The following is a 24650-nucleotide window of genomic DNA, read 5'->3' on the forward strand; positions in this document are numbered from 1 at the left end:
TATCCTGAGTAGTTTTGTATCATCTGCAAATTTTGTCACCTCACTGTTTACCCCTTTTCCCAGATCATTTATGAATATGTTGAACAGTACTGGTCCCAGTACTGATCCCTGGTGGACGCCACTATTTACATCTCTCCATTCTGAAAACTGACCATTTAGTCCTACCCTTTGTTTCCTATCTTTTAAACAGTTACTGACCCAGGGGAGGACCTTCTCTTTTATTCCATAACAGTTTACTTTGCTTAAGAGCCTTAGGTGAGGGCCGTGCCAAAGGCTTTCTGAAAATCTAACTCACTGGCTCACCTTTGTCCACATGCTTGTTGACCCCCCCATCAAAGAATTCTAGTAGATTGGTAAGGCATGATTTTCCTTTACAAAAACCATGCTGAGTCTTCCCCAACAAATCGTGTTCATCTACATGTCTGATAATTCTGTTCTTTACTATAGCTTTACTATAGTGTGATACTTATGCTGATGTTTAAAATGCATATTCTGTACCATATAGACACATCACTATTTCTCACTTGTGTGTTTTGACTGGCCTAAAGTACATGATTCAGGTCCTGTAGACTATATGGTGGGTATATTTTAAAGTCCACACTAGAGTGAGTGAGAATTTCTTATAGCGTTATATAAGAAGGATTTTCCAAAGAAATATAAAGTATCTGAAGTAAGACAGAACACAAATCAGTCAGCAAAATGCAAGGACTCATAACTACCACAAAACACAGACAACATCTTTCAAGTACTTGTATAATAAGTACTGGGAAGAGTACTCACCCTTTATCTTTTGCATGAACATCAGCACCATGCTGAAGAAGATACTCAACCACAGACACCCTGTTATATCCTGCTGCAAAGTGAAGTGGTGTGGACTGACGCCCTTCAATATCTCTGCAGTTCACACTCTGAACTGTACATAACTTCTGTGAAACAGACAAAATATACATTACTATACATATAACAAAAAAACAAGCATGTAGACACTGGTCATAAAATATTGTTCTGCATATCTGATTTGAAAAATTACTTCTATTTACCAAAACCAGAAGATTTAATAATACTCATTATAATCTGTACATGACATTTAATTTGTCAATGAGTTTTTACATAAAGGCTTTACTTTTCAGAGATCCTGTATCTCTGACAGAGCGAAGAGAATCACCTATTTCCCTCTCTTTAAACCTGTAACTATTGTCAGAACTATTTCTTTTCAATGAAGAACTGAATGGGACTCCAGAAAAATGGTCAATATTACTCTTTAAAATCTGACCAGGGGATTTTTGCGCAGTACGAGGGGAATCGGGACCAGGATCATGAGTCTACAGCACTCAGACTGAGAAAGGCTCTCCCTCTTTTTAAGCAACATAAATATAGTTTGACAAAATATGCATGCTAGTAAATATTAAAACTGCATAGTCTTACTTTTACAGTATCCACATCTCCTGCCTTTGCAGCTTCCAGCAACTGTCGATCTGCATCTGAATTACCTAATGGGATGCCTTCTACAAAAGAAAATAGGGCTATAAAGAAAGCAATTGTTTGTATTTTTAGAGTTTATTTAACTGAAGGAACATTTAAGATCAGACTAGTATATAATACATCAAGGGCTGCTCTTAAGTAAGTCAGGACATTCTAGTCAATGTATGTCTTTTCATATAATCCCCAAAATTTAACTTGTGGTTATACCCTCGAATTCACAGGTTTCCAAAATTATGTTAATTTGCCCCTTGCATTGTCCTCAACTTTGGAATATTGCAGAACCAGTCAAACTTCCCTATTCAGTCTTTGAATTTCAATTATCCTTAAAAAGCTTATATGTTTAGCTTATAAATTTATTATTCATGGCTTTTTTTCACTGAAAAAAACCCTCCAAGCTATGTATATACTCTCTTACCTCTGGTCACAAAGGTAAAACAAAAATAGCTAATACTGATCCTCACTTTTAGCCTAAGAGATTTCTTTTCAGTGTTTCTCCAAACTGATTGGAAGTGTCAGGCCTACTAAATATACTGAGAAGCAGTTAGCAGATGACACAAACATATAACATTTTTTTTGCTTGAGCTCAGTGCTATTCCTTAATGGCTGATGATACAGCAAATGAAACAAAATATGACACCATTTTTTAAATGGACTTTTTTCCTAAAACAAACATAGTACCTTGTAGTAATTGTTGCACATTTTCAGTCCCCATTTGTAAAGCTGTAAAACCCTGCAGTGACACAATTGAGGGATCACATCCAGAGCTCAACAACAATCTGCATGTCTGCAGATGGCCAGAATGTGCAGCTCTATGCAGAGAAGTCTGACCAAGATTGTCCAATGCATTAACCTAAAGAGAACACAGAATCTTAAGAATGTAGTTTGACAGGATTTAAGAACATCAAGGATCTTATTTTCACCAATGACCAGGTAGAAGTTTACAATGAGCAATTATGACAACAGATCTGACCCCTGGACCTGTAAAAAAAAAAAAAGTTTGTAACTCATTTCCATGCAAAGGTACAGGGCTGGCCTTACCATGAGGTGAACTGAGGCGGCCACCTCAGGTGCCAGACTAGGGGCGTGGGGGGGTGTTGCAGGGCTCCAGCAGCAGGGCTCCGGGGACGATTTAAAGGGTCCGGGGTGGTATCAGCAGCTGGAGCTCTGGGCCCTTTAAATCACCGCCCAAGCCCCTGGCTGCTGCTGCTACCCCGGGGCTCTGACAGTGCAGCTCGGGTGGCAATTTAAAGGGCTCAGAGCTCCCACTGCCTCAACCCTCCGGGGCCCTTTAAATCACCACCCGAGCCCCGCTGCTGGAACCCTGGGGTAGCGGAGCCCCAAGCCCTTTAAAGCTCCACCAGAGGCCGGGGCCCCCTCCAATAGTGATTTAAAGTGGCTGGGGCTCCGCTGTGGTAGCAGCAGCTGGAGCCCAGAGCCCTTTAAATCACCCCCCGGGGCTCCCAGCCTCTACAGCTGGTAGCTCCAGGGGTGATTTAAAGAGCCCAGGGCTCCCAACTGCTGCTACCACAGCCCCAGCCCCTTTAAATCCTGATTTAAAGTGCCTGGGGCTTTAAAGGCCCTGCCTCTTCCAGTAGAGGCCACGCCCCCTCCTAAGGACTCTGGAGTGCCGGTAAGTCCTTTAAGTTACTTTCACCCCTGCTGACATGGGTCAGCTGACTCTAGTCCCACTAACCCATGGCTTACGTTCTGTATAGACATACCCTTAGCTTCAACATGGAGTTTAAAGAGCCAGTACCAGGGAGGAGTCTGGAGCTCTGCTTCAACCAACATCATGAAAGGGAAGGAAAACAGGCTTCCCTTTCATATCAGCCAAAGTAGACCAGACAATCTCAAGATACAAAAGGCACACATTCCCTGAATGACTACCCTGTCCACCATAAAGGGGGACCCACTCTTCACCTGTTTGCCCTATAGCTAGAGGCCTCAATGAGACACACCACTGCCGGGTACGGGAGCCACCCAGAGAGTGCTCTGTGAAGTGCTAGGGAGGAATAAACATGGTGGGTTGAGAGTTATTAGGGAAGACGGCTTAGCAATTCCCATTCCACATGGCAAATAGTTCATTTAATTGACAATGGTAACGCTAAGAATTAAAAAAGGAACACAAAATCTAGCCTGCTCTTGAACATGGCATCTAGGTTAGAAGAGGATGCATTTTTCTTTGAAGTTCAGCATTTAACAACTCTTGGCAAGTACCACAGCTTCAAAAGGAAAATCTTACTGCTTTATTAATACAAGTTCAGTAAGGCTGAAGGTATGTTAGACCACTAAAATATGGCCTAGAATGCATTAGAAATGACTTGAAAAAGGAAACTGAAAATTCTCAACTGCAGTAATACATTCCTATTACTCTGCATACAGGGAAATATTCAGTACGTTACTGAAGTTTAAGGAATTTAACAGCATATTGGGCTGCATTAGTAGGAGCATTGCCAGCAGATTGAGGGAAGTGATTATTCTCCTCTATTTGGCACTGGGGAGGCCACATCTGGAGTACTGCGTCCCATTTTGGGTCCCCCACTACAGAAAGGATGTGGACAAATTGGAGAGTACAGCACAAGTCAACAAAAATGATTACGGGGCTGGGCCACATGACTTATGAGGAGACGCTGAGGGGACTGGGCTTATTTAGTCTGCAGAAGAGAAGAGTGAGGGGGATTTGATAGCAGCCTTCAACTACCTGAAGGGGGGTTCCAAAGAGGATGGAGCTAGGCTGTTCACAGTGGTGGAAGATGATGGAACAAGGAGCAATGGTCTTCAGTTGCAGTGGGGGAGGTCTAGGTTGGATATTAGGGAAAACTATTTCACTAGGAGGGTGGTGAAGCACTGGAATGGCTTACCAAGGGAGGTGGTGGAATCTCCATCCTTAAGAGGTCTTTAAGGCCTAGCTTGACAAAGCCCTAGCTGGGATGATTTAGTTGGGGTTGGTCCTGCTTTGAGCAGGGGGTTGGACTAGATGACCTCCTGAGGTCCCTTCCAACCCTGAGATTCTAAGATTCTGTAAATTTTGAAAGTTTGTTCCACTTTTAAACTACTTTTATTGAGGAAACAAAGCCAATTTCAAAGACATTTGTGACAAATAATTAACAATGACAGTTAAACCTACTCCTTGTGAGAGTTACAGCCAGAGCTTGAGGCGGGAGGAGCCTGGGTCTCATTTATGATCTTATATATTATCCCCACCCTCAGGTCACTGTTTAACGACTAAATAAGATGTACAGAACAGCTTTGTCTACATCAGCTAATATTGGCCATTCTGATTTGAGAACCTCTGGATTTTTCTAATAACTAATTAAGAAATTCAGTAACTCAACCCTACAACAAGTAGCTTTCTATTCTTCTCTAGACTTCTCTCTGCTTCTCTCAATAGCCATGTCAGAAGTCCTACAGCAGTCAGCCTGTAATCAAGTTCCAAAAATCAGAATCCTAGAGTCTTTATTTTAGCTGTCTTGTTCAATGTGATTACAATAAGTGGGACAGCCTATTTTCATACTTTCTCTATGTGAAAACTTGACCAAAATGCAGTGCATTATAGCAGCTGTACAACATCTTGACTTGATCTTAATTTTATTGCCCGTGACACCATTTAAATTTTTCTCCATTTTATCTTTTCAAATTTAAGCCCCAGATCTTCTACATACTATTCTTCTAACTAGTTTATTTGACACCCCCTCTTTTTGTTGTGTTTTTGTAAAACACCTTCACAATTCTATTGCTTGTAATTAAGCACCAAATACATCTTTTTTCCATACTTAGTGATAGCAGTAGTAATTAGTAAAACTACGGGGTTTTGTGTCTTTTAAAACTTTACAAATGTATGAAGTCTATATACATAATTTTATACAACTGTGTGCATCATCTCTCTGTCTTGCATATGTAAACATGCATACTTACAAAAACTAATTCTATGCACAATGCTGAATTTACAACAGCAGTCTCTCTGTCAACTTTGTGCTACAATGTTACATCTTATAGATAATTCTAGCCAAAGAAATACAGGAAGTAATTCATACCTTAGCTTCATGCTTCACAACAACTTCAACGACATCATTATGAGCTTTTTCTGATGCCACATGGAGAGGTGTCAAGAAGCTTTATTAAAAAATAAATATTACAATTAAGTTGTATGCTATAAAATTATCCTGAACAATGAATAGCATCCATCAGTAGCACTCACTCTTTTGTCTTTTCATTGATGTTGGCTCCTTTTCTCAGAAGTAATTCACAGACTTGCTTTCTCTTGGGATACGGAGATGCAGCAGCACAGTGCTAAGTATTTCAAAATCGCAGCATTAATAATGCTCGTTATATACAGCATTTTATTAGTTGCTAATGAACGGCAAACTAAAGCAAGATCCTGTGTCAGGAATTGCTAGAACAGACCCATGCAGAGTCCTATTAATTTCAATGGGACCTACATGTGGGTTTGTACCATGATTTTCCAACACAGCATTTAACTAAATTTCTAACACTAAGTTGTAGATTCTAAGGCCAGAAGGGACTATCTATTCTGACTTCCAGTATAATACAATAATGTTGGGGAAATTAATGAACACAGAACCAGTAAATTGAAAAACAGGTAGATAACATGTTCTACATTTCCTCTGTTAGCTTAATACAACTGCAGTTAGACAAACTGGCAACAAGATATAGGTGAGAAGAGAAAATATCTTAAGGGTAGAGTCCTCTCTCACCAGTGGAAAACATGTGATACTGCAAATCTACTGTTGATACATGAGTTCGGGAGAAACACTTTTAAAGTGGGAGACATTATCCTGTAACAATGTCCTATTACAATGCCATGATTTCTGTCCAACTAAATGGCTGATGAAGACTGTCACTGTACATTGGGGATGTTGCTGCAAAAATAGAACTATTATTATACAGTTGTCCTTTTATGCTTAGATTAGCTTGCAGAACAGTCCTACTGATTACTTCAACCACAGAGCAGACTTCAGTACTTTTAAGCTTACATAGTATCTTACTCCTGAGGGATTTAATAATTAATATATTAATAACTAGAGGCATAGGTTCTAGAAATGGCACATAAACACATGAAAGGTATATGAGCACTTAAATTAAACTGATCTCAAAGTGCTTTAAAACAGGGAGGTTAGGCCCAGATTTTTAACAGTATTCAGGTGTTACTGTGTTCAGAGGTGTAACACCTAATTGATCTATGAGCCTAATTCTCATCTTCAAAAGAGATTTAGGAGCCAAAAACCAATTGACAGCCAAAGAGATTTTGGCTCTTAAGTGACTAAATCCCTTTTGAAGGCAGCAAAGAGTCCTGTGGCACCTTATAGACTAACAGAAGTACTGGAGCATGAGCTTTCGTGGGTGAATACCCACTTTGTCACACGCATGTAGTGGCCACTACATGCATCCGACGAAGTGGGTATTCACCCACGAAAGCTCATGCTCCAGTACTTCTGTTAGTCTATAAGGTACCACAGGACTCTTTGCTGCTTTTACAGATCCAGACTAACACGGCTACCCCTCTGATACCTAAATTCCTTTTGAACATGAGACTTAGGTGCTGCAATGCTGAGCGCAGCAATGTCTAAATATCTGGGCCTTAGTCTCAATATTAATGGTAAAGCAAATATCTCCATTTTACAGATGAGGAAATAGGCAAAGAGTGATTAAGTGACTTGCTTAATGTCACATGGGCATCTGGACCAGAGGTAATAGAACAAAGATTTCTGGACTTCTCACCCTACATCTTACCTTTAGCCCACCTGTACAATTAACCACAAGCTGGTCTGTCTCCTTCTTAATAGATCCAGAATAGAAAATTACAACTACCAACGGGGGTTGAGGTGTGTGGTCTATAGCTATCAACGAGCTATGTTTGTATGTCTGATTGATAACCCATAAAAAGGATACCAAGGTTGATACCAAGCCAAAGAAAAACAAACTAAAAATTCTAATATTAGTGTATGGGAGAAGATTCTCAGTATAGCTCACTTAACTGAGGCGAACAAAGTTTGGTATAACAGTACCTAGGACTTCGAGAATCTTGAGGTCTATGTTAATTACAGAGATGGATCAATAATTTTTATGTATTGGATGAAATCCTGGCCCCAGTGAAGTCAATGTGTGTTTTGCCTTCAATTGAGCCAGGATTTTACCCATTTATTCAGTACCGTAAGAGCAGTTTTAGGTTTGGAGGTTGAACTTATAGAACTACTCAAATAGCTAGCAACAAAATGTATTTAATTATTATTTATATAACTATATTAGGAAATCTAGTTTCAGGCTCTTAATATTTACATAGTTTTACTGGACTAAATTCATCCCTGGAATAAGAAAAAGGCAAGGGAGTTACATTGGCTGACTCTGGACCACGTAATCCAGTATTTCTGGAAAAAAAAAAACTCTTCAGGAACTGTAACTAGGTCAATACCTGGGGCCCTACTAAATTTCAAATTTCATGGTCATACCATTTTAAAAATCATGAATTTCTTGATTTCAGATATTTATAGCTGAAATTTCATAATGTTGTACTTGTAAGAGTCCCCACAAAAAGGAGCTGTGGGGGGGGTCACAAGGCTATTGTGGGGGTTTGAGTTACTGCTACTCTTACTTCTTCTGGCAGCAGCACTGCCTTCAGAGCTGGGCGGCCAGAACGTGATGGCTGCTGGCCAGGAGCCCAGCTCTGAAGGCACAGCCACTGCCAGCAGCAGTGCAGAAGTAAGGATGGCATGGTACCGTATTGCCACCCTTACTTCTAAGCTGCTGCCTGCAGAGCTAGGCCCTAGGTCAGTAGCCACACTCTCCGGCCACCCATCTGTGAAGGCAGCAGTGCAGAAGTAAGGGTGGCATCGTATGATCAATCCCTGATTGATCTAACCTCGTTATCTCTAGCTTGCTTCTTGCTTGCTTATATATACACCTGCCCCTGGAAATTTCCACTGCTTGCATCCGAAGAAGTGGGTATTCACCCACAAAAGCTCATGCTGCAAAACGTCTGTTAGTCTATAAGGTGCCACAGGATTCTTTGCTGCTTCTACAGAACCAGACTAACACGGCTACCCCTCTGATACTTAATATCGTATGGTACTGCTGGCGGGGCGCTACGTTCAGAGCTGGGTGCCAGGCCAACAGCCGCCGCTCTCCAGCCACCCAGCGCTAAAGGCAGTGCAGAAGGGTGGCAATACCACGACCCCCCCTAAAATAAACTTGTGACACCCCCCAACCAGGATCTCTTTGAGAAACATTCATCTCCGCCGTGAAATCTGTATAGTATAGGGTAAAAGCACACAAAAGACCAGATTTCATGGTCCATGATGCATTTTTCATGGCCGTGAATTTTGTACCATGGGCTATATAAAGGATATTACACAATACCATTTTCTGTTCTCTTTCCTCCTCTCTCTTTCCTTTTATTTTGTTTGCCATTTCCTCTCTATCTCCCTCAACATATAATAACTATCAGAATAAAGTAATCAAGAGCAAGAGAGTGGGAATCAAGCATAGGTTTGTAATGATCAAGCCACACAAATCTGACTTATTTTAACAATTACTAAAATTACTAGATGAAGGCGCCAAACACTTTTCATATGGATTGAAAACTGTCTGGATTCTAAGCAAAAAAAATTAGGATAAATGGCTGTGTCAGGAATAGAGGCAGAGAGAAAGCTGCCTACTGCAGTGCTGCAGCAGTTGGCATTAGACTGAGCTTGTCTTTATTCTTTCAATTCACTGATGAAACATGCATATGAAATTACACTGAAAAGTGAAACAAACACCTACAAGGATAGAACTACAAAAGCCATTAGAAGAGATTAGAAATAGGAGCAGACAGTAAGTGTGGTTCAACCTGAAAAAAATGTAAGCTAATATATGTAGAAGAAAACTTAGAAACTCAAGTATTCAGTGGATTGAGAAAGATGAAAAACAGTGGTAGAGACGACCTAGAGAAAATAGACAAATTGGGTATAACCTTTCACTGATATGGCAGCAGAGAACTATCCAGTAAGACTTGACAGGAATGTGAAAAGTTAAATTACAAAGGATACTCTAGATGTGTTATCTTAATAATTTATTATACACTAGAGTTGACTTGCCAGTCTTTATCAAAGTCAGGTTCTCAGAAATTGGAATTTGTCTGTTTTAAAACATTGCCCAACATATTTAGTTTAGTCATCACACATCTTAAATCACTAATACATCTGAAATATTACCAGTGCTGTTTCATGAGTTTGAGGATGCTTGAAATTCACTGTTTCCAAAGAAAGATATTTTTTGATGCGAGCTACATCTGATTCTCTGGCCGCCTGTAGCAAGGAGTGACCTTTGAATTCATCTAGAAAAGAAAGATTATATTCTTTATAGGTCTGGAAAGTATTAAAGGGATTGTTTGCTTCTAGTAGGGAAATGCTCCTTTCAGTGCATGGGAGAGAACTTAGAAAGCCATTTCTAGTAATTTACTGTAAACGGGCTCATTATATGGATGTAGCCCAGCACTCCAGAAAATTACTACTTTGTCCATGCACAGGCTGAGCATGAGGATTCCTTAGCTATGCCAGACAGAACTCATGTCTCAATTCTCCACGTCAGAAGTTTAGAGAAAGTGATAGCATTTAATCTCCAGAACAAATGTATTCAGAGTTCTAAGTAGTTATGATGGGGTTTTTGTTGTTGTTGCTGTTGTTCAAATGATCTTTGCTGAAGAGAAAAATGGTGTTGCTGTGAATACATTTTTGGAAAGATCATAGAGAGAAGTGGGGAAGCAGCAGGAAGAAAACAGGATTCCAGGAAAGAAAAATCTACACAAGCCATTACAGCTACAAGACTGTTGAATAGTAACTAAAATCAGTTTTTAAATCTAGGTTCAAAAGGTCCTGTTAGTTGTATATATTTGAGACTATTTCATGTTTTAGGATAATATAATCTTCAGGCAGGCATTACACAATTGTTTGCAAAATGTAAACACTTTCTCCCAAACTTGATATCACTGTGATACTGTTTATGAAACTTAGGGCACATATTACAAAGAAAAACAACTGATCAAAATTAGAGATGAGCTATGAAATGCCAACTATCCTATTCAGTTTCACATTCACTTTATACTCACATGCCAATCGTTCTTTTAATTGAGGTGTTGGGGCTAAATCAATGGTGCTTTTATTGTGACAGTTCAACAGTGTTGGATCAGCACCATAACTTAGCAAGAGAGAACACACTTCCACCCTGTTCTTAGAAGCTGCTTCATGCAGAGGAGTGAACTGCCACAGATCCATAGCATTCACACATGCTCCATGCTGGGAAAGTTACAAAAACAAAGCAGACTATTAAAGAAAAATTGCAATAATTAATTGCAACTAAGCAGACAGCAAGATAAATATATAACTACAGTTTATAACACACAGTTTCCAAGATATTTTTCCAGAAATATCTATTGTAAGTCCTTATACAGCCCCCATTACCATACCATCAGAGTGCCTCATAATCTGTAATGAATTTATCCTTACAACACACTTATGAGGTAGGGCACTATTACTATCCCCATTTTATAGATAGGGAAGTGAGATAGAAAGAAACTAAAGGCCTAGTCTACTGTAGAAAATTAGGTCAGCACAATGACATCACTAAGGGGTGTGAAAAATCCAAACCTGAGTGGCACAATTAGGAGGAGCTAAGTCTCAGTGCAGACAGCACTTGGTCGACTGAAGAATTCCAAGCCTTGGGGAGGTGAATTACTTATGACAACAGAACCCCTCCAGTTGGCATAGGTAGCGTCTACACCAGGTGTCGGCAAACTTCAGCACGTGCCCCATTAGAGTAATTCGCTGGCGGGCTGTGAGATGTGTTTAGGTTGACTGTCTGTAGGCACAGTCCCCCCCAGCTCCCAGTGGCTGGGAACGGCGAACCTATCTGAGTAGGAGCTGCAGGGGGCCGTGCCTGCGGATGGTCAACCTAAACACGTCTCACGGCCTGCCAGCGGATTACCCAGATGGGCCGCATGCCGAAGGTTGCCGACCCCTGCTCTACACTGAAGCGCTGCAGTGGCGGAACTGTGCCGCTGTAGCATTTTAAGTGTAGACAAGCCCTAAGTGATGTGCCCAAGGTCACAAAGAAAGCCAGTATCGGAGCAGGAAATTGAGCCTACATCTCACAAACTCTAGGCTAGCTCTCTAGCCACTGGATCATCCTTCCTCTCACTGTGAACACGACTATATTATCATCCTTCCATCATTATTCTCTACATAACTGAATGGTTCTTTAGCCTAAGTAAGAGCTACCATTTGCCAAGAGGAAGTTGACAGTTTTTGACAAAATGATAAATCAGTCTGTGAACGCAAGAAAATGTTTAGAAACTCAGTTGCTTCAAGGCAACTTCTATTTACTCTAAGGGTACGTCTAGACTACCCGCCGTATCGGCAGGTAGCGATCGATTTCTCGGGGATTGATATATCGCGTCTCATTTAGACGCGATATATCAATCCCCGAAAGTGCTCCCGTCGACTCCAGAACTCCACCAGCGCGAACGGTGGTAGTGGAGTCGACAGGGGGAGCCGTGGACGTCGATCCCGTGCCATGAGGACGAGAGGTAAATCGATCTAAGATACTTTGACTTCAGCTACGCTATTCATGTAGCTAAAGTTGCGTATCTTAGATCGATCCCCCCCCAGAGTAGACCAGCCCAAAGAGTCATGTTTTTTAAAAATTAACATTTTTTGTTACATAACAAAAAGTTTATTGCAACACTTTATACAGTAGAACCTCAGTTACAAACGCCTTGAGAATGGAGGTTGTTTGTAACTCTGAAATATTTGTAACTTTGAATAAAACAATATGGTTGTTCTTTCAAAAGTTTACAATTGAACACTGACTTCATAAAGCTTTGAAACTTTACTATGAAGAAGAAAAATGCTACTTTCCCTTTATTATTTTTAGTAGTTTACATTTAAAACAGTACTATACTGTATTTGCTTTTTTTTAGTCTCTACTGCTGCCTGATTGCGTAGTTTCAGTTCCAAATTAGGTGTGTGGTTGACTGGTCAGTTCATAACTCTGGTGTTTGTAACTCTGAGGTTCTATTGTATTATATAAGCATTATTACCACCATCTAGTATGACCCTAACTATTGGTTTGGTTCTTTAAAGGTTTGTACACCCAGATATAAGCATCCATGTTAAGTCTCACAGTACAACACACTTGATACACCAAATGGTGTATGCCGGAAAAGGTGTGGAAACCTATATCTTTTCCTAGTGGTCTAGTTACGTTCTTAAAGAAGGCAAGAACGATCTTCTATAATGTAACCACAGGTGCACACCTGCTTAAGTGTATTTTAAACTACTGAATGCAGTTTAAATGTTTCAGTTTACAATTTAGCAGCAGATGATAAGCCTAACAACAAGAATAAGATAATCCATTTAAACCACTTCAAGTTTTGTCAAGGCTGATTATTTCCTGGGGGAAAATGGTGTAGGACAGAGCACTGGTAAATACTATCTTAAACCTAATTTAAACTCAGAAAAATAACTGCATCAGTGTCCAGCAAGTTTCAGCAAGCACAAAACAAATCTTTTCAAACTTTGGATACATCCATTCAAAATTGAGGAATAGGCTCCATCTATCCACTACATCAAAGTTGGTCTTCTGATACAGAATGCAGCATGGTCAAATGGACCTGGATTGGTAGTCTGCAATTCTGCATGCTTCTGATTGCTTAATGTTTCAAGCCTACAGCTCAGCATTAATGTCATTTCATATAATCAAATGTTTTCAATGTTTATATAACATTGAAAACTGAAATATGAATCATGACATGTATAGATTCCTTGAGAAAATAGCAAACCAAAATGCAGACATCTCGATGTTCAGTATTATAATTACATTACACCTACTGCAATTTTGTTTTTCATTTGTACAACCCTACCTTATTAACCGCAACTTGAATATGTAGCTAAAACTAAGTACAATTATGAAGCAGTTTTTAAAACAGAAAATGTCTTAAATTGGGACTAATTAATTTTTCCAGGGGTGGATACAACCACAGTTTTACTGGTAAAAACCACCTCTGGGAAATACCATGCCACCCCTGATATTTTGAATCACTGATGCAATGAAAGTATATTGCAATGAAAGTAAATACACTTATCTCCTAGTTTGGACGGGGGAGAGTGATTTGTGAGCAATGACACAGGGTCAGAGTGAAGGTGGTACTGTTCATTTCCACATGAAGACTGATAATTAATGTAGAACCCCTGAAAAAAAGTTAAATATTTGCAATCTCAACTACAACTTGAATTTTTTCATGGACCCTTCATGCTCTGCTTTCTCCTGGAAGAGAGGGGGTTTGTGTATGCATGCGCAGAAGTGTCTTGCCAGCACTTCTAGAACGTCGTTCTCTCATTTTACTGAAGAAACTGGAAGTGCCTACAAACATTCAATATAGGGTAAAAAAGAGGATGGCAGGGAGGGAAAGTGTGTTTGTAAGGATAAAATTTCCATGCAAGCAGATAATACACACAGGGCAGTAAGGATTCTGTAGTTAGGCCCTAACTCTGCACCACTGAAATGGAGACCAAAAGGATGTTTTTAATAACCCTGCAAACTAATCAGTGGCTGAAGTGAGGGGAAAAAGTTCAAAATGTCAGAACTGTTGCAGATATTGAGCCATCTCTCAACATTGTAGTTCACTAAATTTTTATATTCTCTAGATACAATAAAATTTGTAAAGATTGCTAATTGTTTAAATGTTATGTCTGGAGTATATACAGAATATATATACACAAGTAGTTAAGGTTATTCTTTTTTCCTATGCAATTTTTCTTTTTTCTTCCCTTTATCTCCATCTGATTGATAGTTACTTTAACAAATCTAGTTTTAGGCTCTGAGGGAATATTTTCGAGACTCAGAGACTATTATAAACAATAAATATTTACATTAAGTCAAATATTTTTGCAAGTGAACTGACAATGTAATTTCATTTATTAGTAATACTTGTGTCTGAGACGGATGAACTTCACTCTTTTCAAGACCCAATTCTGCAAATTTTTGCATGCACACTGTTGTGTCAATGCAGAGCCCCAGTGGCTTTAATGGGACTCCACAGATATGCACTGTTGTGCCTGCATGCAAACAGTTGCACGATTGGTGCCTCAATTTGTACAAGGCTGGAACAAGGCTTACAAATCATCTCTTTAGATGACAATTTTTTAAAAAGCTTTGCTAAATCTTAGTTTACATCTAGAATGCTAGAACTACATTAATCTTACAAGCCATCATGACACCTCCGTAACTTGAAAGCGAAATTATTTTAAATACAAGAAGATAAGTGACACTCACAAACCAGGAAAAATTCACAATAGAAGAATCTACCCAGTTTGAAAGAGGAATGAAATTAAATACCAACCTTTACTAGAAGTTCTGTTACTTCATAATGACCATAGGAACAGGCATTGTGAAGTGGCACCAAATCTCTAAGCAGTTGGGGGGAGGGAGAACATGATTATATATGCTTGGATTAGAAGTATGTAAACTCAGTAAATTACAAATAAAAATATGTAGCATTCAAACAATTCTAAAAATTTAAAAACCCAGCTATCCCACTGAAAAGAGATGGGGAAAACAGATATGAGAAAATAACCTCCAAAATTATTGAAATCAATGTCTGCTTAACATAAGCACAATAAATTGCACAATGAATTCCATAATCACATGGAAATTGCATTGTATTTGTTGTAAGTGACTTGGTTCCAGAGATTTTATTAAATTAAACAGTAATTACACTAAGTGGAAAGCACGGTATTGGGAGAAGTTATTTCAAGGAAGACAGTAATTTTTCCTTTAGCCCTAAAAAGTTTTGTTGTGCAATCTCTTTTCTTTAGCATTCTAAAGAAGTCTGAGTGGTTTAGTGGTTGATATCACTGAGCAAGATTCTGTACTATACATCTAAGAACATGGCACAGACCTGGCCTCCACAGGGAGGGAAAACTAAGGTGTTTAAGCCACCTCTGCTCCCTCCTGATCCTATGCTGTTCTGGTGGCTGGCTAGTGTAATTTAGACAGCCAGGGAGACTCAATCTCATTGCAAGGGTAGCAAGGGAGGACTGACAAAGGTTTCAAGTTTACAAGGGCCTTGCAACCCTTTGATCAGGCATCTGTTCCATGCACCCTGAAGTGATATGTTGGGATTAAAGACTTAATAAGATTCTATTTTTTATAATTTCAGCCTATTTATTCACAATTTTAAAAAAAGGTTTCTAGAGATTAAATATTTTCTGTAAATTTGTATGAACTTACCATGTTTCAATTAGCATTTCTATACTTAGCAATAACAAAAGTCCCTTATATGCTAAGTGAATGCTTACAAATATATTACTCCCGTGGGAATTCTGTGCCACTGCGTCTGGGCAGAATTCATGGCCCCCGCAGATTTCTTTGCTTCTGTGCAGAAAAATGACTCTCTGACAGAGAAGCAAGGGGAAGCTGCAAGAGCAGTCACGCACCACTCCCTAGCAGTACAGGTACAACGTTTCAGGCACCCGGACCACTGGTAGAGAGGTAAATCACTGCGGGGCTGGGGATCAGCTGCTAGTCCTGGCTGGGCTGGAGGCAGGAAAGGACAGGACTTCCTCTTCCCCTGCAAGGAGTGGCTGGGGCTGTGTCAGACTAACCCCCAGAAACCTTCCCCATCTGTAGGAAGCCCAGCATCCTCCCCTGCTTCCTGCCCCCATCACTCCTCAGCTGTGCCGCTCCCTCATCCACCCAACTCCTGTGCATCTGGACCTCCCATACCCAGACACGCCTGCCAAGCCTTACCTGGTACATCCAGAAACCCCTCTAGCCCTCCATACCTGAACCCCACCCCACTGAACCTCAATCCCTGCATCTGGAGTCCCCTGCACCCAGACCCCCTGCCTCTGGACCCCCATCCCTGCACCCAGACCACCCCCCAACTGAGCTCTCTGCACTCAAACTCCCACCCTGATGTCCCCTCTTTATCACCCTGAGCCCCCACATCCAGACCCCCATGCCACTGACCAACAACTAGCTGCACTCAGACCCCCACCCCACCAAGCCCCACTCCACCAGCACCCAGACCCCCCTTGATAAGATCCCCACACCTAGACCCCTCCACTGAACCCCAACAACCTTCACCTGGAAGCCCCTGCAGAGTCCCATTGCCCTTGCACCTGGAACCGCCCCCCAGCCTCTGTGCATCCAGATCCCGCCCCCCATCGACCTCCACTGAGCTGCCTGCACACAGATTGTCCCACAGAGAATCCTCTCACCCCACACCTGGATCCCCCCACACTTGGATCCTGCCTGGTTGAGCCGACCTGCCGCACACCTGGTGCGCCTGGCGCTGAGGGGCATGGCCCTAGGGTATTTCTCGGGCAGGTCCAGGCCTTGTGCTTTGTCAGGGTTCAGTGCAACCTCACCGCTCAGTCCATGTTCTGGGGGTGGGGAGGCTGCAGGGTGATTTTCCACCTTTGTGCAGCCAGTGGCTTGTGCTCCCCACTGCCATGCTGGAGTCTCTACATTTATTTACTGACAAATAAAACTTGCAGAATTTTAAAATATTATGTGTAGAATTTTTTATTTTTTGGTGCACAATGCCCTCAGGAGTAATATATTATCCAAATTCAGTGTTTGGGAAACAAAAACGATGTTTATTCTTTTGATTATAACCTTTTAAAATGAGAAATCATGGGAATCCGATCAGAAAACTATTCTTAAAGTGAAAGGGGGTCTTCAAAGGAAAATGAAAGCTGAACCAACCACAGATGTGTAATGAATTTTGATAGGTATGGTATGAAAGCATTTTTTAAAAATGTAAGCCTTTTAAACTCTTTTGGACATATAAAGGTTGACAGTTCATCTCTTAGAATGAATATATTTTATGGATGATTTGGTATTAGTTTTATTGCTTTGCAGGTTTCTCATAAGGTTGTGACCAAAAATTAGAAGGTCACAATTATAAAGTTAGAGATGGTACATCTGCTTCAACTTTGAGTTTTCTGGCATTTGATCCAGGTCAAGTTTTGTTTTTTTTAACATTAGAATTCTTTATTACATGTGAAAGTGCATTATTGATACATCCTAAACACAAGTGAAAGAAAACTCACCCTTTATCCTTGGCATGTACATCAGCTCCATGCTGTAGTAACAGCTGCACAATCTTAACCCGGTTATACCCAGCTGCTAAGTGTAATGGAGTTGACTGGAAAGATAGAATGAATTTAGAATGAATCAAAATTATAAGTTAATAATTGAACTAATCAAGCATTGTGAAATGTGAAAGGAATACAACTAATAAAGTTATCTGAGTCCTCAAAATATTTGTACCATCAGGAGAGAATGTTTGAAGAGTTATTTAAACAATATTTGTGCACAGGACATTTTTTCCTTTCCTGCTCACTTTTTTTTTTTTCCTGTGATCTAGTTACCATCAATACATATTGCAAGGTTTTACTCACCACTAATACAATCACGCAAACGACAACCACTGTGACAGATTTTTGGGCTCTGCAGTCAGCTCCCACTTCCTCCCAGTTTAGTCCTTCCACAGATATGCCAAAGCCCTCCCCCTGAGGCTCCCGCTGTGACTTGGCTGTTACCAGCATATATTGCTAGATTATGAAGAGTTCTCTTTCCCAAGTAACAAGTTAAGTTTAGAAATAAGCCACAATGATGGCTAACTGTGCTGGAGAGAAGAGTGTGATTACATGCAGAACAAACAAAAAAACTTCACCTTATCCTCCACCTGAACTCCCAAGGCAGATGACTGCTCTATGATCTGTCCAGTCAAGAGGCATGAGAGTTTTTAGAGAGGAGTACCCAGCAAAAGGCCTGAAGCAATAGGATTTGCACAGCAATCTTATCTTCTTCATTCAGGAAGTGGATAGGTTCATCAACTTGAGGGGTTTGCACAGTTGGACGAAATTCATGCTCCACGAGGAGGGGGAAGTAGTAGTACTGATGCTCAGACAATTAAAAGTTTTGGAGTGCTTCAGATATCCAACTGCAGTGTATAACATGTAAGAAACTATCTTGGGGAAAACTTAGAAACTTAAGGGAATGAACCCATGCAAATATCTAATGAGACAGGGCCATAGACAGCGACTTGAACCTTCAGGAAAGCTATGGGCTCAAACTGAAGAAATTTCAAAAAATTTTGGATGGGAATTTTGGCATTTTTAGCCAAGATACCCTTACTCTGCCAGCAATAAGTCCAGACCCTGTAAATGTAGCGTTAACTCTACTGTAAAAAGAGGTAATGTCAGAGCCAGTGCCAAGTCTTGGGGAGACAGGATGGAGGTAGTGCAAAAGAAGAGTGTGGATACAACTCTTCAACTCACTTGGCAACTATTAAGATCAAAGAAGGAAGGCTTTTGTTGTAACTTTGACATCAGCACAGCTGCAAAAAAAGTCAGTCAGCATAAGAAAGTTGTTCTGCCACTACTCTTTGATGCAGATGATAAATGCAAAAAGTAGTGGATATAGTTCTTTTTAAGCAAAGAAGAAAAATATCTGACAGTTGCCACATAGGTACATTCTGTCTTCACACACAATTTTGTAAGTACAAGTTGAATCTGACATACCAAAAATCTGACTCAAACGGCAGTTTTAAATATAAATGTTAACATTTCAAAACAAAATGTCTTTAAATGTGGCTTTGAGCTAAAATACCTTTCTGCCATCACTTGCATGACAGTTGACATTTAATGGTGTCAGAAGAGCCATCATCTTTTCTTCATTACCACCCCTAGAAAAAAAAGATAGTTTAAACACACACAGGACATTTTAGCCAATTGATACTGAATATAAAAACAACTTTAGTTGCTTTCAGTATTTACAGTGCGGCACAAATAGCAGAACCAACAAAACAGCTATCTGGAATGTTTCAAATTTACTAAAAACAACTTCTACAAAGGATTTCAAATTATACAATATGAACATTGACATATTACAAGCCAGTAGCTACTGTGCATCACATCTTCTCTAACATTAACTGGCTATTTTCATCAACACCGCTCAACAAAGAACCCCATGGTTCTTCATTGTAAGTAGAACCTATGACAGGGTATACCAGACCCTCTGAGGCCCCCTGCTGGAGGCTCCTCCAAGCTGCCTAGAGTGGCTGTGTGGGACACGGCCAATCAGGGCCCACCAGCCTAAGTATAAGAACAGTTCCATGGGGCAGAGGGCGTTTAGCTCCTTTCTAGAGCTGTAGGAGTGTGGTGGTTGATGGAGTGACAGAACCCCAGATAGGGCAGTGCTGTCAGAAGCTGGGGAGAGTGAGAAGGAGCCCTGAGTTAGCTGCTGGGGCTCCATTAGGACAAGGTCCTGAGGTAAGGGTGCCATAATTGTTTTATTAATTTAACCCAAAAATGACTGTCCAAGGCCTTGTATGTACTCAGAAAGCAATCTTAAAGTTAATTTGTATGTGTTATTAAAAAGTGGGTTATTCTGAAAATATTGCCATATGCAAATTATTTTCTACATTTAATACATACCTGGCACTTTCTAAGAGTTCATCCTTCTTGTAATCACCTGAAAGTGAAGAGAAAATGATTTCCTTACCTATCAAAAACATACAATTCATGGATAAAAGTTTTTATAAATCTAAAATTTTCTGCTTATCCTCTTCTTTCAGTATTTAGAGAGCAAAGTCTCCAGCTATTTCCCCTCTTTAAAACAATTAGTACTTTGTGCTCTTGAAATTCTGATAGGTTCTGTCATTTATACTTGGGGTCTGACCACAAATAAATAGAAATTAAACTAATATTTAAGAAAAATCCGGAACAGCATATTACTTTTGAAATAGGAGCAATGGTAGCCATAATCTATCAGTTACAGATTTAAAAAACAGCACTTACCTGTCAGCACTGCTTTTGCAGATGGGTCTGCTAAATCCAAAGCTGTCCTTCCATCTGTATTACGGATGGCTGGTTCAGCACCATGCTGCAGCAGTACTATAAAGTAGCACATGTGAAACAACTCTGATAGAAACTAGGCTTTTGAAATATGGCTTGTCATCCCACCAAGCCCATCAACAGAATAGCCCAGTTGGGGAGTCTCTTGATTCCCTGGCCCAAACTTTACATACGTTGAGGCCAATTATGTCATAACTAATATCCCTGACATGTCAGACATGCTCTTATGCCAAGGTAAACTTATCAAAACTGCCTCTGGCAAATTGGACAAGACAACCGGAAGATGATGGCTCAGACACATATTTCACTACTTGATCACTTTAATACTCCTCACAGCTTTCATAACTACCTAGTTAAAACATAAATTCAATTTAATCTGTTGGTTTGGGTGAAGACTGATGTCTTTGACTAATTTAGTGGGGGTACAGGGAACAAAAGACCACAACTAAGTCATTATGTTAAAAAATGTTTCTGTTGCTTCCATGTGTTATGAGGAGCAGCAGCAGGGCAGGATAGATGAGTCTAAGACAGACTGTGCGAAGAGAGAAAGACCACTTAGTAGTCAAAATACTACTTATAAAATAAATCAAATTCACATGACTATTTTTCCCCTCCCCCACCATGTAGTTCTCTCCACCTAAGAGAGAACCATATAAGGTAGCAGGGGGATTTTTGCATTTTTGTAACTTATAGATATGAGTCAACAGATTTTTATGTCAAGTTTCAGTTCACAGTAAATTTTTCATTTTTGAGAGTGTGCACCTGACAAACTAGAATTTAGTGACGGGCAGTGCTTGATTTAAAAAAAAAAATGAAGAATTGAGCATTGCAGGGTTTTAATTCACACAGAAGTCAGTTGAGAGGGAAATCTGATAAAGTTACCTATGCAGACATCAATCTTGCCCTTAATGGCAGCTTCATGAAGAGGAGTATAGTTCCAATTATCCCGAGCATTAGGATCTGCACCATGATGCAAAAGAAGACTGACAACTTCAGCGTGACCGAAAGAGCAGGCATTATGAAGAGGAATGAGGCCACCATCATCTCGTGCATGGACATTGGCACCACTCTGAAGCAAATATTCAACTACTTCCTTCCGACCAAAACCTAAAACAAAAAGATGACTCTGTATAAACCACTAGGCATTAAGAGAATCAGGCCAAGATTAAAATTAGAAAAACAAGACACTTAAAGAGGGAAACTACTATAGAAGAAACCACAACTGAGTTCTCTGCTACAGCAATACTTTTATTGAAACCAATGTATTAAAAACCCTACATGTAATGCTAAAAAGTATACTGATACTATACCCAAGTATATAGTGTAACTACAGCTGTCTTGGTTAGAAATGCTAGGATAAACCATTGTGACCTGAAAATATAAGATAACATTAGTGCAGGACATTGACAAGCATAGGGAGGAAAGATGGTTGAGTGCCTAAGCACCCATGGCACTTAGGAAAACTAGGTTCAGTTCTCTGCTCCAGACTTCCTCTGTGAGCTTGGGCAAGTCACTAAGAGCTTGTACGTGTACACACACAAGTCCCTGCTTCCTCCACCAGCAAAAACCCCTCTCTAAGGCTCTCATTTTTGGTAGAGCCCAGGCTAAAGACCATGATCTCCATGCAGCAAGCTAGCTAAGCTGCTACCTCTGAGAGGTGCAAGCAGCATCAGGAGGAAGCAGAATGATTTCCTCTGTGTGCAGCACAAACAGTCTGGGTGCCCTGATTTTCCAGTGATTCATGCTTTTCTGGTGTTTCAATTTACATACACACTATGGAGCTGCATAGTAGACCTTGCTTCACTTGGCCAACGAATAAGAAGAACATTCATAGTCCCCAGAGATAATCAGAAATATATAAAGAATATATATTTCATTAGGGTTGGGCCTTTGACTGGTCAAGTAGTAACTAGTCAATTGACCAGTCAAACATTGCCAAATGATGTAAAAAATGGTCACATATTTTAAAGCACTAATTTAATGGAACAGTAACAACAGTAACAGAAAAGAATAAAAATGTCTGGTCTCCAGTAGGCATAGCCTTAGACCAGTGGTCTCCAATCTTTTTATGCACAAGATCACTTTTTGAATTTAAGTGCAAATCAGGATCTACCCTGTCCCTTCCCTGAGGCCCTGCCCTGCTCACTCCATTCCCCCCCTCCTGCGTTGCTTGCTCTCCACCACCCTCACTCACTTTTACCAGGCTGGGGCAGGGGGTTAGGGTGCAGGAGGGGGTTCGGGGTGCTGGCTCTGGGAGGGGGTCGGGGTACAGGAGGTGTGCAGGCTCCTGCCAGGCAGCACTTACCTTGGGCAGCGGGGCAAAGGCAGATTCCCTACCACGCCGCTCCTGGAAGCGGCCAGCATGCCACTGCAGCCCCTGGGAGCCAGGGAGGCACCTGGCTCCGCATGCTGCCCCTCTCTGCAAGCACCACCTCTGCAGCTCCCATTGGCTGTGTTCCCCATTCCTGGCCAATGGGAGCTGCAGAGGCAGTGCTTACAGGCAGGAGCAGCACGCGGAGATGCCTGCCCTGCCCCTCCTCCCCCAGGGCGTCAGAGGCATGCTGGCTGCTTCCAGGAGCAGCGCAGGGCCAGAGCAGGCAGGGAGCCTGCCTTAGCCCCGTTGCACCATCAGACTTTTAGTGGCCAGAGATTGCGATCGACTGGCAGAGGCTCCAGGATTGACCAGTCGATCATGATCTACAGGTTGGTGACCACCTTAGATGCATATTTATGCCTAATTACAAAAAAAGTTACTTTATTGAGTTATTTTAACTCAGGAAAAAATGCAAAAACAATCAAATGAAGATCAAAAAAAATTAGAGAATAATTACTACTTTTTAGCAATTAGATGTGCGTGTTAGTCCAGGCTCAACGGTTACAAAAGAAATATGAAATTAAAAATAAAACTATAAAAGGAGTCATTTTTAAATGCACTTATGCTAGGCAGGTAGCAGGCCAATTCCTCGAACATCTTGCTTTCATCATCTGCTTCATCTATATCTGTCATCAAACACAGCAGTATTGCCTTCTTTGACTGATAAATACTGAGTCAATTCTTCATCTGCCATTTTCCTCTCTAATCTTAAACTGTGATACATGCTCACTAGCTTCCCACTGGAGGTCTTCAGTCTATTTCTGGTTTTTAAAAGGATTACTTCTTAAACCTATACTAAAAGAATTTTTGCCACTGAAGCTAGAGTGCAAGGAGGACACAACCCTTTCCACTATGATGATGGAGCTAACTGTTTTGATTCAACTGCTGGGATTGTACTCCACCTTGTTTTAGGACCGAACTGGATACTTCTTGCTTTATAATTTGCTACCTCCATCTGAACTGTTTATATATCCTTTGAAATTTGCAACAACCACTATGAGATGATGAGATTAAAAGATCCAGTTAGCTTAAAGTCTGTGAAGCAAAAATGTCCTTGTAGTCCAGTCACTAGTGGGGGGAAACAGATGGCCACACTGCAATATGGGATATGCAACTATGTTAAAAATAGTGATAATGGAAGGATGAGTTTTCTGTAAGGAAACTTAAGACCTCAACAACAGCAGCTTCCTTCAAAAAATATGTATGTTGGATAGAGGCTAGATTTTCATAGTAGAGTACCCATTATTAAGTTTCATAGGAAAAAATGTTGAAAACTAGATTGTGTATAAACATTAAACAAACAAAAATGTGTTATGAATATGCTGGCGCTTAGCCTATTTTTAACATGTACTTACACTTTCTTGGTTTGGAAGCAAACTGGGTTCTGTATTCTAATTCACTGATCAAATTTTGCTGCAGCAAAAACTTGGGTTTTGGGTTGTTTTTTGTGTTTAAAGATATAGAAAATAGGTCGCTTGAAGAGCCAATGTCTCATTTCTCTAGTCAGTGTTTTTTCAGAGCAGAGAAAAATAACCAGCCACAAGCTTTTATTTCTTACCATCTCTTGGGGGGGGGGGGGGGGGAGAGAGACAGACAACATATTCAAGTCTGTAAAGGTTAACATTACATAAGGAAGATCCTGATTGAAAGCAAGTAGATTTCTTACCAATTTAAAGTTTTCATTATTTCCCCATTCATTGGCTCAAAACAATCTGAATGTCTCCCACTTATAAAATAAGTGTAGTTTAATTCTGAAATTGTACATGGGGACAAATAGCCTATAAAGTAATTTATCATAGTGACTTTGCACATCTACAATTTGAGGAAGTTCACCACTTTTATATTCAGTGATCCCTAATACAACGATATAT

The 24650-nt window shown here is 40.4% G+C and overlaps 1 protein-coding gene across 3 annotated transcripts in view; it reads right to left on the bottom strand.

The window, feature by feature from the left end:
- TNKS2 (tankyrase 2) overlaps positions 1 to 24650 on the bottom strand; it is a 56374-nt gene that overhangs the window by 26928 nt on the left and 4796 nt on the right. For 2 of the 3 annotated variants that reach the window (XM_039480879.1, XM_039480877.1), the window contains exons 2-14: positions 21288 to 21512; positions 20349 to 20444; positions 19986 to 20022; positions 19159 to 19234; positions 17595 to 17689; positions 14876 to 14942; positions 10586 to 10772; positions 9693 to 9814; positions 5681 to 5772; positions 5517 to 5595; positions 2161 to 2332; positions 1426 to 1505; positions 781 to 926 (exon numbers count right to left, since the gene is read on the bottom strand). In XM_039480879.1, coding sequence (XP_039336813.1) covers positions 781 to 926; positions 1426 to 1505; positions 2161 to 2332; positions 5517 to 5595; positions 5681 to 5772; positions 9693 to 9814; positions 10586 to 10772; positions 14876 to 14942; positions 17595 to 17689; positions 19159 to 19234; positions 19986 to 20022; positions 20349 to 20444; positions 21288 to 21512 — 1474 coding nt within the window. The remainder of the gene's footprint in view (positions 1 to 780; positions 927 to 1425; positions 1506 to 2160; positions 2333 to 5516; positions 5596 to 5680; positions 5773 to 9692; positions 9815 to 10585; positions 10773 to 14875; positions 14943 to 17594; positions 17690 to 19158; positions 19235 to 19985; positions 20023 to 20348; positions 20445 to 21287; positions 21513 to 24650) is intronic. The other variant, XM_039480878.1, reaches the window with a different exon arrangement.

This window comes from Mauremys reevesii, linkage group 7, assembly GCF_016161935.1.
Source record: "Mauremys reevesii isolate NIE-2019 linkage group 7, ASM1616193v1, whole genome shotgun sequence".
NCBI lineage: Eukaryota > Metazoa > Chordata > Testudines > Geoemydidae > Mauremys > Mauremys reevesii.